At 45.2% G+C, this 13,544-nt stretch overlaps 4 protein-coding genes across 4 annotated transcripts in view; 3 read left to right on the top strand and 1 right to left on the bottom strand.

The window, feature by feature from the left end:
• The window catches only part of LOC143159381 (histone H3), a 137,809-nt gene that overhangs the window by 46,309 nt on the left and 77,956 nt on the right, over positions 1 to 13,544 (top strand). The window lies entirely within an intron of this gene.
• On the top strand, positions 5,029 to 5,465 carry LOC143155722 (histone H4). The gene has a single exon (XM_076328683.1). It carries the CDS (start codon positions 5,033 to 5,035, stop codon positions 5,342 to 5,344), a length of 312 nt encoding a protein of 103 aa, XP_076184798.1. The 5' UTR covers positions 5,029 to 5,032; the 3' UTR covers positions 5,345 to 5,465.
• LOC143155723 (histone H3) lies at positions 6,976 to 7,450 on the top strand. Its single transcript, XM_076328684.1, has one exon. It carries the CDS (start codon positions 6,976 to 6,978, stop codon positions 7,384 to 7,386), a length of 411 nt encoding a protein of 136 aa, XP_076184799.1. The 3' UTR covers positions 7,387 to 7,450.
• On the bottom strand, positions 12,730 to 13,249 carry LOC143155724 (histone H3). The gene has a single exon (XM_076328686.1). It carries the CDS (start codon positions 13,219 to 13,221, stop codon positions 12,811 to 12,813), a length of 411 nt encoding a protein of 136 aa, XP_076184801.1. The 5' UTR covers positions 13,222 to 13,249; the 3' UTR covers positions 12,730 to 12,810.

Here is a 13,544-nt window from a genome sequence, read left to right on the forward strand (position 1 = left end):
ATTTCTGGAAGATTTTGCCCCTGTGTGGATCATCTTCTGATCTGTAAGAAGCCACTCTCAGTGCACGGCAAACTGCGTCCTCAAAGGTCAGCCCAGGCTGCTGGGCCACGACAGAGGTCTTTTCTTGATTTATCAGTCCCTGTGTAGTTTCTGAACTTGGCAGCAAGAAGAAGGTTGGAAATAGTCCAAACCAGGGCTGCAGCCCAACCTCTTGGATCTCTGACTGAGGGGAGCCTTTAAATAAAAAGATGAGAATGGGGGTGTCCACCTCTGATTGTCTCAGCTAGTGGGGAAGGGGGAAGGGAGAGATGAGATTAGTTATTAAAGTGCCAATCATTAGACTAAATAAATGATCACAGTACCCCCAAATCTCTTGTCATACCTATCAAATAGATAGATGTGATCAACACACTGGGAAGCTGACAGCTGTTACATTTAGACATTTAAACATTAGGTGACGTTGTTTGCTAGTTTTACTTCAGCTGCATAAACCACTTCTGGAACCATGTTACTGCCAGGAGATTCCTTCCAAATGGCAAATCCACACATGCAAATGTTGACTTCGGCCTCAGTCTGCAGATAAAAACTTTCTGTACTTAAAATATTTCTTACCAAAATTATGTGGTCTGCTCGACCTCAGTAAGCACAGCTTTGTAGCGTGGCTTACATTCTGAACTGAAGGTGGGGTATGTGGGTACGGGGATACAGAAAACAAGGACCACTGGAGTAGATTTAGAAGCCTGAAATGTGCTAAAGAAGTCAGACCTTGTGCAGTTTACGGTCTTACCCACATGTAGAGGCAGGTCCCAGCTGACCACATCTCTGTGCTGTCAGTTAAATACTCTCTAACCAGGTTCTTTTAGATCTTACGCATGAGGAGAGTTTAATGTTTAGTATCAAATTACCTTATTGAGCATATTTGGCATTACATGGGATTTTGATTTAGCGGAGTGATACAGCAATGTACTGAAATCGCATCACAAGCATAATATAGCATTTGCAATATACAGCTGAATCACAGTGCAAACATGATTCTCATTACTGGTCTCTATATGCTCATTGTCACAATGCTGGGCCTCCCCAGTCACTGGGAAGGAATATGTTGGTTGAAACCATCTCAAGCCCATTGCTCTCTTCAAACTTTGTTTTATTTGTTGTCCAGTTTTTATACCTTGTGTTGGGCTGAGCCACATATACACCGCCCCCCCTCGCCACCCCTCATGCTGGTCTGGCTTGCTCAGGAAGACATTATCCTTTGTTAGTTGTCTGAGGGAACCTGATGACTCACTGGTGCAGCTGTCTTACCTAAAACCATGGTAACCCTCCAGTCTCCCTGGTGTTGAGGTAAGTGCAGCTTTCTTTACAATACATTGTTCCTCAAGCTCATTGTCCTTTCGCCCTTCTCCTCGGAGCTCTCCTCCACTGTGGGGGTGTGCTGGTCTGTCAAAAGCGCCCAGGTTTTCAGTACAAGGGAACAATTAGTTTCATTTGCCTAGATAGCCCAGATGAGATCCAGTATGTTTTCAGCATGGCAGATCACAGGAGCATGATAACAGTGCAGAGCAGAGGTCTGTAGAACCTGTCTCATTCACAAAGGACAGACTGCAATCCCATTTTTCCTTTGAAAGTGACAGAATATTTTGAATAGGGAATGAAGCACCAGCTGCCAGTGAGTGGGAAGCACAAGGAATACAAAAATCTCTCCAATACTCTACAAAATTCAAAACTACTAGTTTGAAAAATACAAGTACCTTTCCAGATGTTTATTCATATATATTCTTACAACATAATGGCTGACAGTATTTCTTCTGCCTAATATTGATCTAAGAGTTGAAGCCTTAAATTCTATTTCCATTTCATGAATTATGTTTTTTAAGTCAGGATTAAATTAATAACTGTGTATTCTAATTACTTACCCTGAGGTTATTGATACAGACACAATACCCTACAGTAGCCATATCTTATTGTGCTAGACTTTAAACACATATGAATTAATTACCTAGAGGATGCAAAACCAAAATATAAGCAAGGCAGCTGAAAATGTACAAATGGAAACCAAAAACTGACTGTAAAAGTCATGGGGATAGACGGCAAGTGTTCTCAGCACACTAGAGGCTTAGTCATTTGCCTCTATCTCACAGAATTAAATCTGTCTTGATTCCATCTTGTTGTGAATCTGTCCTTAGTCTACATATGTGCTAAATGTACAAAATTTGAAGTGCTCTTGCTTGAGCAGTGTCACTGTTAAGTATGGGCAAGGGGTTGGGGAGCAGAAAGGGAGGGGTACTGAAATGTGGTGGTCTGCTGCTAATAAAGCACTACTGAGTGAAGAAAAGAAAGTCATAATTAAAAAAAAAATATTCTGGAATCCTTCTTTAGGCTAGTAACAGCAGAAAAGGCTCGAGTTTGCTTACTGGTTTGTGACTTGTCAGTTCGCTATAAACAAGAACAGTAGCAAGCATAATACATTTTTTAAGCCCCAGTATCATACTCAGCTCACCTGTTCACTCTTCCCAGGAAGAGAAAGGAGGTGCGCTTAGGACTACACCAAATCTAAGGAGACTCCGCACTATACCTAAGCATTCCTCTGCACCTCTGCAACAGGAAGTACGGTTGCTACAGCCTAGAAAAAAGCTGTGAATGCCTACGTAAAATGCTGTAAATAGGTGAATGACAGTAACTGGTTAGAAGAGTTCAGTGAGGGTTGCTTCATACCAGAAGAGGGGAAAAGCAAAGATCATTCCCATGTTTCTTAATATACTCCTTTTCTGAAGTAATGCAGCTTAGCATTATTTTCATCTAAATCATATTTATTATCTTCTTCTCAACAAAAAAAGCAAACAAACAAACAAAAAAACCCCCAACCCCCCAAAAGACATAGATTTGATATTGACCATGAAATCATCTAGGTACAGTATTAGAAACAATATTTGAGGTGTCAGGATAATGAGTTCCTCTTTTAAGCTTTTAATATGACCATAGAGAGCAAAACACTCCTTTGGTTTTATGATGGAATATAATTCCATCATTATTAAATAGACTGAGGGAAGCTACTCCTTCCCAGTTTAGTAGCACAATAGAGATAAACTACTTATTATATGTTCTAGTATGGCACAGTTTTTTTAAAAGAGTATGTAGAAATTATGCTTGCATTTCCTATATAAAAGGACAGAAGAAAATCAAATTATAACACCCCCCCTTCCCCCCCCACCCCCCCCCCGAAAAAATGAAACTATTCTTTATGTGTTAGTCTGGTAGTTATCCCAGCTCAGGATGTTCTTATACTGTGACATTTGTAACATCCTTAGACAAGGATTGCTCCTTACATTCATAAATTCTAATTCAGACTCTCATCTGTTTTCAGTATAGATTTAGACCCATAAAACAACAGCTAAAGATTGAAAAGCTTGATCTGCAGTACAAGAGAAAGGTGATTTTCTTACTAATTAAGGTAGCAGAAATTTAAAACTATAATTATACTAAAGGATATTTTGTAAAAAATAAGGAAAAAATCCCCACAGCAGTAACTCCAAATGAGAAAAATTAATACAAGTCATAGAATCATAGAATCATTTAGGTTGGAAAAGACCCTTAAGATCATCGAGTGCAACCGTACACCTAACACTGCCGAGTCCAGCCCTAAACCGTGTCCCTAAGCGCCACGTATACTCATCTTCTAAAAGCCTCCGGGGATGGTGACTCAACCACTTCCCTGGGCAGCCTGTTCCAGTGCTTGACAACCCTTTCAGTGAAGAAATCTTGCCTAATATCCAACCCAAACCTCCCCTGGCCCAACCTGAGGCTGTTTCCAATTGTCCTATCACTTGCTACTTGGGAAAAGAGACCGACACCCACCTCGCTACAACCTCCTTTCAGGTAGTTGTAGAGAGCGATAAGGTGTGCCCTCAGCCTCCTTTCCTCCAGACTAAACAAGCCCCAGTTCCCTCAGCCGCTCCTCATAGGACCTGTTCTCTAGACCCTTCACCAGCTTCCTTGCTCTTCTTTGGACGCGCTCCAGCACCTCAATGTCTTTCTTGCAGTGAGGGGCCCAAAAAGCAAACACGGTAGTCGAGGTGCGGCCTCACCAGTGCCAAGTACAAAGGGACAATCGCTTCCCTGGTCCAGCTGGCCACGCTATTTCTGATCCAAGCCAGGATACCATTGGCCTTCTTGGCCGCCTGGGCACACTGCTGCTCATGTTCAGCCGGCTGTCGACCAACGCCCCCAGGTCCTTTTCCGCTGGGCAGCTTTCCAGCTACTCTTCCCCAAGCCTGTAGTGCTGCATGGGGTTGTTGTGACCCAAGTGCAGGACCCGGCACTTGGCCTTGTTGAACCTCGTACAATTGGCCTTGGCCCATCGATCCAGTCACAATCTAATATAAAGGTAATAATATAAAAAAGATTCTATTCCGCCTTCTGCTTAATATGTGCTTACACACTCAAAATTTATTATGTAAAAATCGGTATCAAAATTCCCATTTAAGAAATGGGAGGTAGAAAGCAAAATACAAACCCAATGTATTAAAAAACCTGACAGCACAGATATTCTGGAAAATTCCCTAACACCAGTAAGAGATTTCAAAACATTAAAACTTCTGAAGTAAAGTTTATAGAAGTTTCAATGCAAATAAAACACAACGATAAATGAACAGCATGAAAAAAATGAGAATTTAAAATAATTCAAAGAAACCTCAGTCATTGCAAAAAAATAAAATATGCAAACATATGCATAGAAAATGGTTTATAGAAATCCAAGGAGGGGGACAAAAGCTTTTCAATTGTTCGAACATGTACATCGTTGGGATTTTTTTTTTTGCGGGGGGTAATTTTTTGTTTACTTTGTAGACTTCACAGCACTGTTTAGGAGGTAACAGCAAGCGATGTCCTAACGTGATCTGTGACGGAGAGAGAAGAAAACGGCGCGAACCCCGCCCCTCCTCGCTGCAGTCCCCAACCAGGTCGGCTCCCACCGCATAAAGGCCGCGGCGCGGCCGGCGGCGGCTCACAGCTCGGCGCGGGCGGAGTCGGCGGCATGTCCGGCAGAGGCAAGGGCGGGAAGGGGCTCGGCAAGGGGGGCGCCAAGCGCCACCGCAAGGTGCTGCGCGACAACATCCAGGGCATCACCAAGCCGGCCATCCGCCGGCTGGCTCGGCGCGGCGGCGTGAAGCGCATCTCGGGGCTCATCTACGAGGAGACGCGCGGCGTGCTGAAGGTCTTCCTGGAGAACGTGATCCGCGACGCCGTCACCTACACGGAGCACGCCAAGAGGAAGACGGTCACGGCCATGGACGTGGTCTACGCCCTCAAGCGCCAGGGACGCACCCTCTACGGCTTCGGCGGCTAAAGCTTTCCGCCCCCGGACCACCTCGAGAACCCAAAGGCTCTTCTAAGAGCCACCCACTTGAACTGGAAAAGAGCTGTGTTGCTTCAAAGCTGGTAAAAAGAAAGTCAATGTACTTAAATTACGTTTCTGTTAATTAATCGCTTTTTTAATTAGTACGTTACTGCGTAGATGACTGCTAAAACGCGGTTAAGTACTTGGTAGTTAACTAAATGCGTATTGCTAATATGTTAGGGACTACCCTAGTTAAGTGGATTAGGGAATATACGAAGCTATTGATTTCGTTATCGGCGTAACTGGAATATAACGAGTTTAGGACTTTCTTTACTTTTTCTCTGAAAAAACGAGCTTCATAGCAAAACACCCTAAACTCAGGCTCCTGCTTTCAGCGGTTGAGCTGGCCCGGCTCAGAGGCAGGTACGCATCGCCCTGCGGGCACCTCTCGTGGTCTCTATTTTTTCTCTAACGGAGTAAAGAGTAGCAGAAGTAGGTACGTATTGGTATTTAAATTACGTTAATCCCTGTACTGATGCTCGGCAGGTAGAAACGTAGGGGCGCGGGGTGGGAGGTGTCAGAAGTGGTCGCCCCCGAACTCCTCGTAAAAACTTTAAATACCGGAATGATCCCAAGTCTGTCCTCTGAAAGCTGCTTTTTTTTTTTTTTTAGGGAGTCGTCCGTTTTTCTTTGTGCGTCCGATACGTTAAAGCTTAGGAAGCTTTTCTTCTTTCAACTCGGGGCTGCTGAAGCCGGAGCAGTTCTCCGTATCCAGTGTCGGTACCGGGCCTCCCTTCTCCCGAAGGCCCTTCTCTACTCGGGCTCTAAGGACAATTATCCTGGCTAGGAAAACATAGCAGAAACATGCAGTGGGGAAAAATGGAAAGCCCCCGGGCTACAAAGTTTGTATTTCAGCAAGTAACAGCCTGGGCACGCTGCTTACGCTGAAAGAAATTCAGAGTCGTTGAAAACACTATCCCTTGAATTAGAGCATTTTCACGTGCGATTCATCTCAATCCAAAGACATTTACCATACCAGCTACGGTATTACTTTATACTATTTCCAGATTAAAGTTACTCCATGTTTTTTTTTTTTTTTAAATAAAAAACCCCACACACCAAATAACCCCAACCAAACAAACCAAACCCAACACCTCCACTCCCCAAGAAAAGAAAAACAAGCCCCAAAATACCGTTATAAGGATTCCTTTTAGAGGAAAACCAGCACAACGCTTATTTTTCAAAGCTCAGTTCCCAGTGAATTAGTACAAAATAAACATGAGCCTTGTGTGCGTTCAGGACAGTGTAATTTACAATTAATCATTCCCCCTTTGAACAATTTTCGCTAAAGGTTTTCGTTTACGAGATAGACTATAAAAATTGCCTTCAGAAATAGGCAAAACCGAAAATAAAAGCGGCGAAGTGCAAGACGGGGGGAGGGGGAGGGCGAGCGCCGCTGGGCGGTTGGCGCAAAGGCGCGCTGTCGAGGCGGGCTTTTCGAATTTGAAAGCCTCCAATAGTAACGGCGCACTGCTGCCAGCCAATCGGAGAGGGGAACATGCTATAAAAGCCGCCACGGCGACAAGACCTTTCCGTTCCAGGGCGCCGGTTCCGAGAGGCAGCCCTCTTCCCTCAGAGCCATGGCGCGCACGAAGCAGACGGCGCGTAAGTCGACGGGCGGGAAGGCGCCCCGCAAGCAGCTGGCCACCAAGGCGGCCCGCAAGAGCGCGCCGGCCACGGGCGGCGTGAAGAAGCCGCACCGCTACCGGCCCGGCACGGTGGCGCTGCGCGAGATCCGGCGCTACCAGAAGTCGACGGAGCTGCTGATCCGCAAGCTGCCCTTCCAGCGCCTGGTGCGCGAGATCGCGCAGGACTTCAAGACCGACCTGCGCTTCCAGAGCTCGGCCGTGATGGCGCTGCAGGAGGCGAGCGAGGCCTACCTGGTGGGGCTCTTCGAGGACACCAACCTCTGCGCCATCCACGCCAAGCGCGTCACCATCATGCCCAAGGACATCCAGCTGGCCCGCCGCATCCGCGGCGAGCGCGCCTGAGGCTCCTGCCGCAGGCCCCTCCTCCGTGATCCTTCATCCCCCTACCTAAAGGCTCTTTTAAGAGCCACCACGTTGCACAAGAGGGCTGTGACACGGTCTCTTGATACTTGGATACAAGACTAAATCTTCCTGAAGTTCTTTTAAGGTAGTGTAAGTTTTTGGGACTGTTTTGTAACTGCTAACACTTCTAGCATTTAGCTTGTTTCCCTCCCACCCTCCCCAGCTCTGTGCTCAGCTGACTTCTCTGGACACTTGTCAAGAGGCCTTTGTAATTCTAGTGAAAACATGTTTATGAGCTTTCCAAAGCAGCCGTCTCAAACTGCTTGATTTTTTGACCAGGCTGTTACATGCTGTTATAGTGAGAGGCTTGGAAATATCTAATCGACTATACAGAAAAAGTAACTGCACAAATCGAAAAAGGAGTGCTCAGATAAGGTAACTGAAAAATGCTTTTCATTTAACAATCATGGAAAGAGCTATAATAAAAAAACCCAAAACAGTAGAGTGGGACAGAAAGCCTATGATAATTCTTCCCCCGCCTCCTCCCCAAACTTGATACTTCTTCTGAAATATTTTATTTTGCAGTGGTTTTATGAAGCACTGCAGGTTTTTACTTTTAAGCAATGTGGAAGGCATAATCTGACTTAAGATTAGAAGATAGGCTTCAAACAGCATTTTATTGAAGAAAAATTGATGTAAATACACTCTATCTTTGCTCTTACTAGGATATACTCTAAAAATCCTAACACTGTATTAGATATCTGTCCTGGTTTTTGCTGGGATAGAGTTAATTTTCTTCCTGGTAAGAAACACAGCTGGTAGAGTGCTGTGTTTTGGATTTAGTATGAGAATAATGTTGATAACACACCAATGTTTTAGTTGTTGCTAAGTAGTGCTTACACTAGTCAAGGACTTTTCAGCCCCCCAGGCTCTACCGACTGAGAAGGCTGGAGGTGCACAAGAAGCTGGGAGGGGGCACAGCCAGGACAGCTGACCCAAACTGGCCAAAGGGACATTCCATAGCATGTGACGTCATGCTCAGTACATAAACTGGGGAAAGCTGGCCGGGGGGGCCGCTGCTCGGGGACTGGCTGGGCATCGGTCGGTGAGTGGTGAGCAATTGCATTGTGCATCAGTTGCTTGGTATATTCTTATTCTTATTATTATTACTATTATTATTAGTATTAGTATTTTATTTTATTTCAATTATTAAACTGTTTTTATCTCAACCCATGAGTTTTCTCACTTCTACTCTTCCGATTCTCTCCCGCATCCCACTGGGGCGGGGGGAGCGAGCAAGCGGCTGTGTGGTGCTCAGTTGCTGGCTGGGGTTAAACCACAACAATATCTGAGAGCCTTACCTCTCAGTATGAGATGAATAAAACAAAAGTGTCATCTAAGCCTGATGCAAGGGATAAAAATGGGATATTCAATAGTGTAATTGTGACTTATATTCCCAATTTTCATTGTTTGCTTTATGACTTCGAGGAAAGGCTGGAGTAGAGGACAAAGGAGAGCTTGGAAAAAACAAAGAGAATCTTGTGGATGTTCCTGGGAAGTCCCCCCTCCCGTTTTCCAAATAAACGAAGAGCACCGGCACAGGGGAAAGTTTCCTGGCTTTTGTTTGGGACCAAAACAGGTGGGGGAAAGGAAGTGGCTGTCAAGCCTCTGTAACTGATGAGAGGCCTGTAGGAAATATGCTTATGTGGTTTTGAGAATTGAGGGCAAGTGTTTTGTGTTTGATGATAAAAAGAAGGTGGAGTCAGTAGAGGAATACACATGGAGGGATCACAAGGTCAACATTTATTAGAATTTAGTTCATTCAATAAAGTTTTGTAGTCAGGAAATTACAGTGGGCCTTTAGTTCACTTCATTTTTGTGGTTGATGGTGTCAAGTCTTGCAGACTGGCTGTTTTAGTATCTCACAGAAGTCACCTTTTCTATTCATTCACAAATAAAACATTCAGATTCCTGTGGGTTTTGCTTCTTCGTTGTCACAGCACCTTTTCCTCTGCCCTTGATAATGGATTCTGGCCTGTCCAACATGCTTCTGTAAATGTTACCAGCCAAATCGGTCCGAAATGAAAATTCAGGTATTTGAGTATGGCATCTGGGGAACACTGCAAGAAGTTTCACAGTGTGTGTTTCAGAAACACTACAGAGGAGGTAAAACGTGGTAGATACAACTAATATTCATAGTGTAACAATGTAGGTATGAATGTATATATGCACACATATATGTACATATTCTATATGTGTATACACATATATATGCTTTTCCTTCACTCAAAAATTTTAATTTTTCTCAGTATCCATCCACCTCTGTCTCTTTTCCAGTCCCCTCTGCCCAGCACCACCCAGCTTTATCCATCTGGCTTTATTTTTTGTGGTTCCAACAATACGACATGGTAGATCAAATGAGAGAAGCTAGTTTGCTGATGGACTAGATGATCATTGTAGATCCCTTCCAACTGAAATATTCTATTCTAGTCACCTCTTTGTACATCACCACTTGCAGAGTAAGGGGTGACAATTTTATAACGTTGGAAGTGGAAGTGCTCCTGCTGGTATAGCACAAAGACTGTGCCTATAGGTGTAATTTGAAAGGAATTATATGATTATAATTTTAAAATTAGCTATATGTCTGGCTATACTCTAAGGCTTCAGTAGGCTCCATCCTGCTTGTAATTGCTGTTCCACATTGCCAGTGTATTATTAACTGAAATGACTTAAGCTTGTAGCTAGGCACCGCTTCGAGGGGTTGAAGTGTTCAAGGCCAGATTGGACGGGGCTTTGAGCAACCTGGTCTAGTGGAAGGTGTCCCTGCCCATGGCAGGGAGGCTGGACTAAATGATCTTTAAGGTCCCTTCCAACCCAAACCCTTCTGTGATTCTGTGAGATTAGCAAAGGTTACAATGGCTAAAACCTCAGGCTTGTTACAATTGTAAATAAATAGAGAGTGAGGTCACGGGGTGAACAAAAATGACCTTACTGGAACAGACACTGGTGCCTGCTTATAGTGCACACCCAGGCTCTGTAAGGAGCCCTCGCTGACACCAGACTGTGGAATCTGCTCTCAAAAGTGAATGAGGAAATTATTCGCTGTGACTGATAAGTAGTTAGTATCTTGTCTGTGTTCCTAGGTCTTGTATCAGTGCTCTCTAGTAAAATTGTTAAAAAGGACTGGGTAGGATCTTACAGTGTTAACAAGGCGGTACTTCTTAGAAATAATACTGAATTCCTTTTTTTTTTTTTTTCTGGTTAACAATTAATGTGCTCTAGGTCAACTGAACCAGTAGAAGCAAGGACTGAGGTTATGCTTTTGTCATCTGACTTTTAAGAGAACACAAGACTTTTATGGCCTATTGGAAGGTTTCTTTCACTCCCCAGGCTGAAAGTGAAAAGTCTCTTCTCACATCATGCTGCCTCTCAAGCCAAGGAGGAATCTTAGTTATGCCATAGTATAAAACTTCAATTTCAAAACCTGTCAGTTTTTTTTCCTGCATCATTTGGATTTCTTTTATTCTGATTCAGTATGAACTCAGAAAAATTTTTACTTTACATACAAACAAATAGAGGTGAAATCAATCTTAAAAAATACTTATACATTCTGTTTGAAAGACACAAAATAATAAAAAAAATAGACTAGCTCCTCTGTCCACTGTAGATTGCACAGCCATTCCATTCATCATGTGGTAACATGGCAGCTCTTTATTTCCATTGCAACCTGGTTTCAGAATAAGGCCACGAAGATCAACAAACTCATTTGGGGGCCTTTATGTAGAGGGGAAAAAAAAAACAAAAAAAAGGGAAAGAAACTCTCAAACCAACCTTAATCTGGGCTGATTGCTGCACTCGGCGAGTCTTTCCTTCTTTTCTCATCCATCCAAGTACTGTCTCTGACAGCTTGTGTCTATAATGCAGCAAGCACTTCTAAGAGAAAACATGCAAATGGTGCCCAAAAGCCTCTCATGACCACAGGTGACAGCTCTGCCCTCTAATAGCTCCCTTCAGTGCTACCCAGCACTCAGGACTGTTACACCCCAGGTACCAACTGTGACCTTTCACAGTTGAGGAGAAGACAGGAAAACGTGTTCCCAAAATTATGGTAGAAACTGCTATTACGCTCTGTTATGAATCTGAAGCCTAATTTTTAACTTTCTATTTTAATGCTCAGGATGTTATTAGGCTGGTCACTCCTGTGTGCATGTCTCAGAATTCAAGCAAAGGTGGGTCCTTATAAGGAAGGTTGAAAGCTCCATACATATATGCACATACATATACACACACATATATCCTGCCAGTATCTTCTGAAGAATCCTAGAAATCTGACTGCAGAAATCTGACAACTCAGCATGTTTTCTGACTGCATAAAATTTCATAATCGCTATCTGGGGAAGTGCAAGTTCAAAGACAAATACATGTATGCTTATTATTGGAAGAATACACAAATTTCCACTCCAGGATTTTTATGAAACTCTTATTAAAAATACCCCTCCCATAAAAAAACACTCAGGAAATTCATAACCTTTTTTCCACAGTTTTGTATTATCAAATGGTAACAAATCTGGACAAACTTGATAGGAAGTCCTGTGTACAACACTTTTGAAACATAGTTTCATGGCCTTTTTAGGTATGTTTCTGTGCTGTGAGAAAGAAGCCTCACGCGCTCTGTCTCTTCAGCACGGTCATCCATCATTTTGAGACTGGCCTCAAAACCCATCTTTTGAGACATATTCTTGCTCCTGGTGTTAACAAATGCTGGAGCAAAACGGCAGCCCCCTTTAAAACGGATTGCCTTAGCCAGGTTCAACGCTAATGCAATTCCAGAGAGCTGCGGGATGTTTCTGCTCTTGCCTAGACCCAGCCAGCTGGGAGAGTTTAAGGAGCAGAGTTCCTTAACCCCGGGGCTGTCCCGGACAGACCGTGTCCCGCTTCCCTCCCCCCAAATCTGTTTCGAGTCCGGCATAGTCATAGTGATATAAGAACCTCCATTCTGCCTGATGTTCTCTGCTCACCGTCCTTAAACTAATATATTGAACTCTGCCCCTCCAATTTTGTCCCTCCTCCCCCGCCCAGTGTTCATAAAGCACTTGTTACCCCCCGTCAGTACCTGCAAAGCACCCCGGTAAACTGCAGGGCAGGAAACTTAGAGCCTTGTGGGGTTTATAAAAGAAGAATGTTTACACGCAGGTGATGTAGTAAAATAAGAAATAAATAAAATAACAGAAAGAGGAGCCAAGGCCATAAAATTTAAGTGCCACAGCCTAGAAAAAAGAAAACACTTATTTTTAAAGCGTGCCCGTGTAAAAACAGTGCTACAGCTCCTTTTATTGTGCATGGAGTGGCTCTTAAAAGAGCCTTTGGGTCTGTGCAGGCTGCCTCGGTGTCTGCCGGGACCGGGAAGGGGCTGCGGCAGGAGCCTCAGGCGCGCTCGCCGCGGATGCGGCGGGCCAGCTGGATGTCCTTGGGCATGATGGTGACGCGCTTGGCGTGGATGGCGCAGAGGTTGGTGTCCTCGAAGAGCCCCACCAGGTAGGCCTCGCTCGCCTCCTGCAGCGCCATCACGGCCGAGCTCTGGAAGCGCAGGTCGGTCTTGAAGTCCTGCGCGATCTCGCGCACCAGGCGCTGGAAGGGCAGCTTGCGGATCAGCAGCTCCGTCGACTTCTGGTAGCGCCGGATCTCGCGCAGCGCCACCGTGCCGGGCCGGTAGCGGTGCGGCTTCTTCACGCCGCCCGTGGCCGGCGCGCTCTTGCGGGCCGCCTTGGTGGCCAGCTGCTTGCGGGGCGCCTTCCCGCCCGTCGACTTACGCGCCGTCTGCTTCGTGCGCGCCATCGCCAACCGCCCGCAAACCTCCCCGGGAAAGAGATGGAGGTCAGTGAAAGAGGGTGCGCGGCGCCGGCCTTTATAGAGCCGCCTCGCCTCTGATTGGACGACAGGAAGCGCGACCTCATTGGGTACCGTTGAAAATCCAGCCTGGGCCCGAGGAAGCCGGATTCGCCGCTGCCCGCACCCCCCTTCTGCCCCGCTCCGAGTCACGGCTCCCTCGGTGCCAGTCGAAGGCCTGGGGGGGCGGGGTGTTTCAGACAGAGCGCTCGCATCCCTTCTGCTTCTCCGGCTTTCCCTCCCCGCCAGGCTCCTGACAGACCAAAAGCCGT

Source organism: Aptenodytes patagonicus, chromosome 1, assembly GCF_965638725.1.
Source record: "Aptenodytes patagonicus chromosome 1, bAptPat1.pri.cur, whole genome shotgun sequence".
Classification (NCBI taxonomy): domain Eukaryota; kingdom Metazoa; phylum Chordata; class Aves; order Sphenisciformes; family Spheniscidae; genus Aptenodytes; species Aptenodytes patagonicus.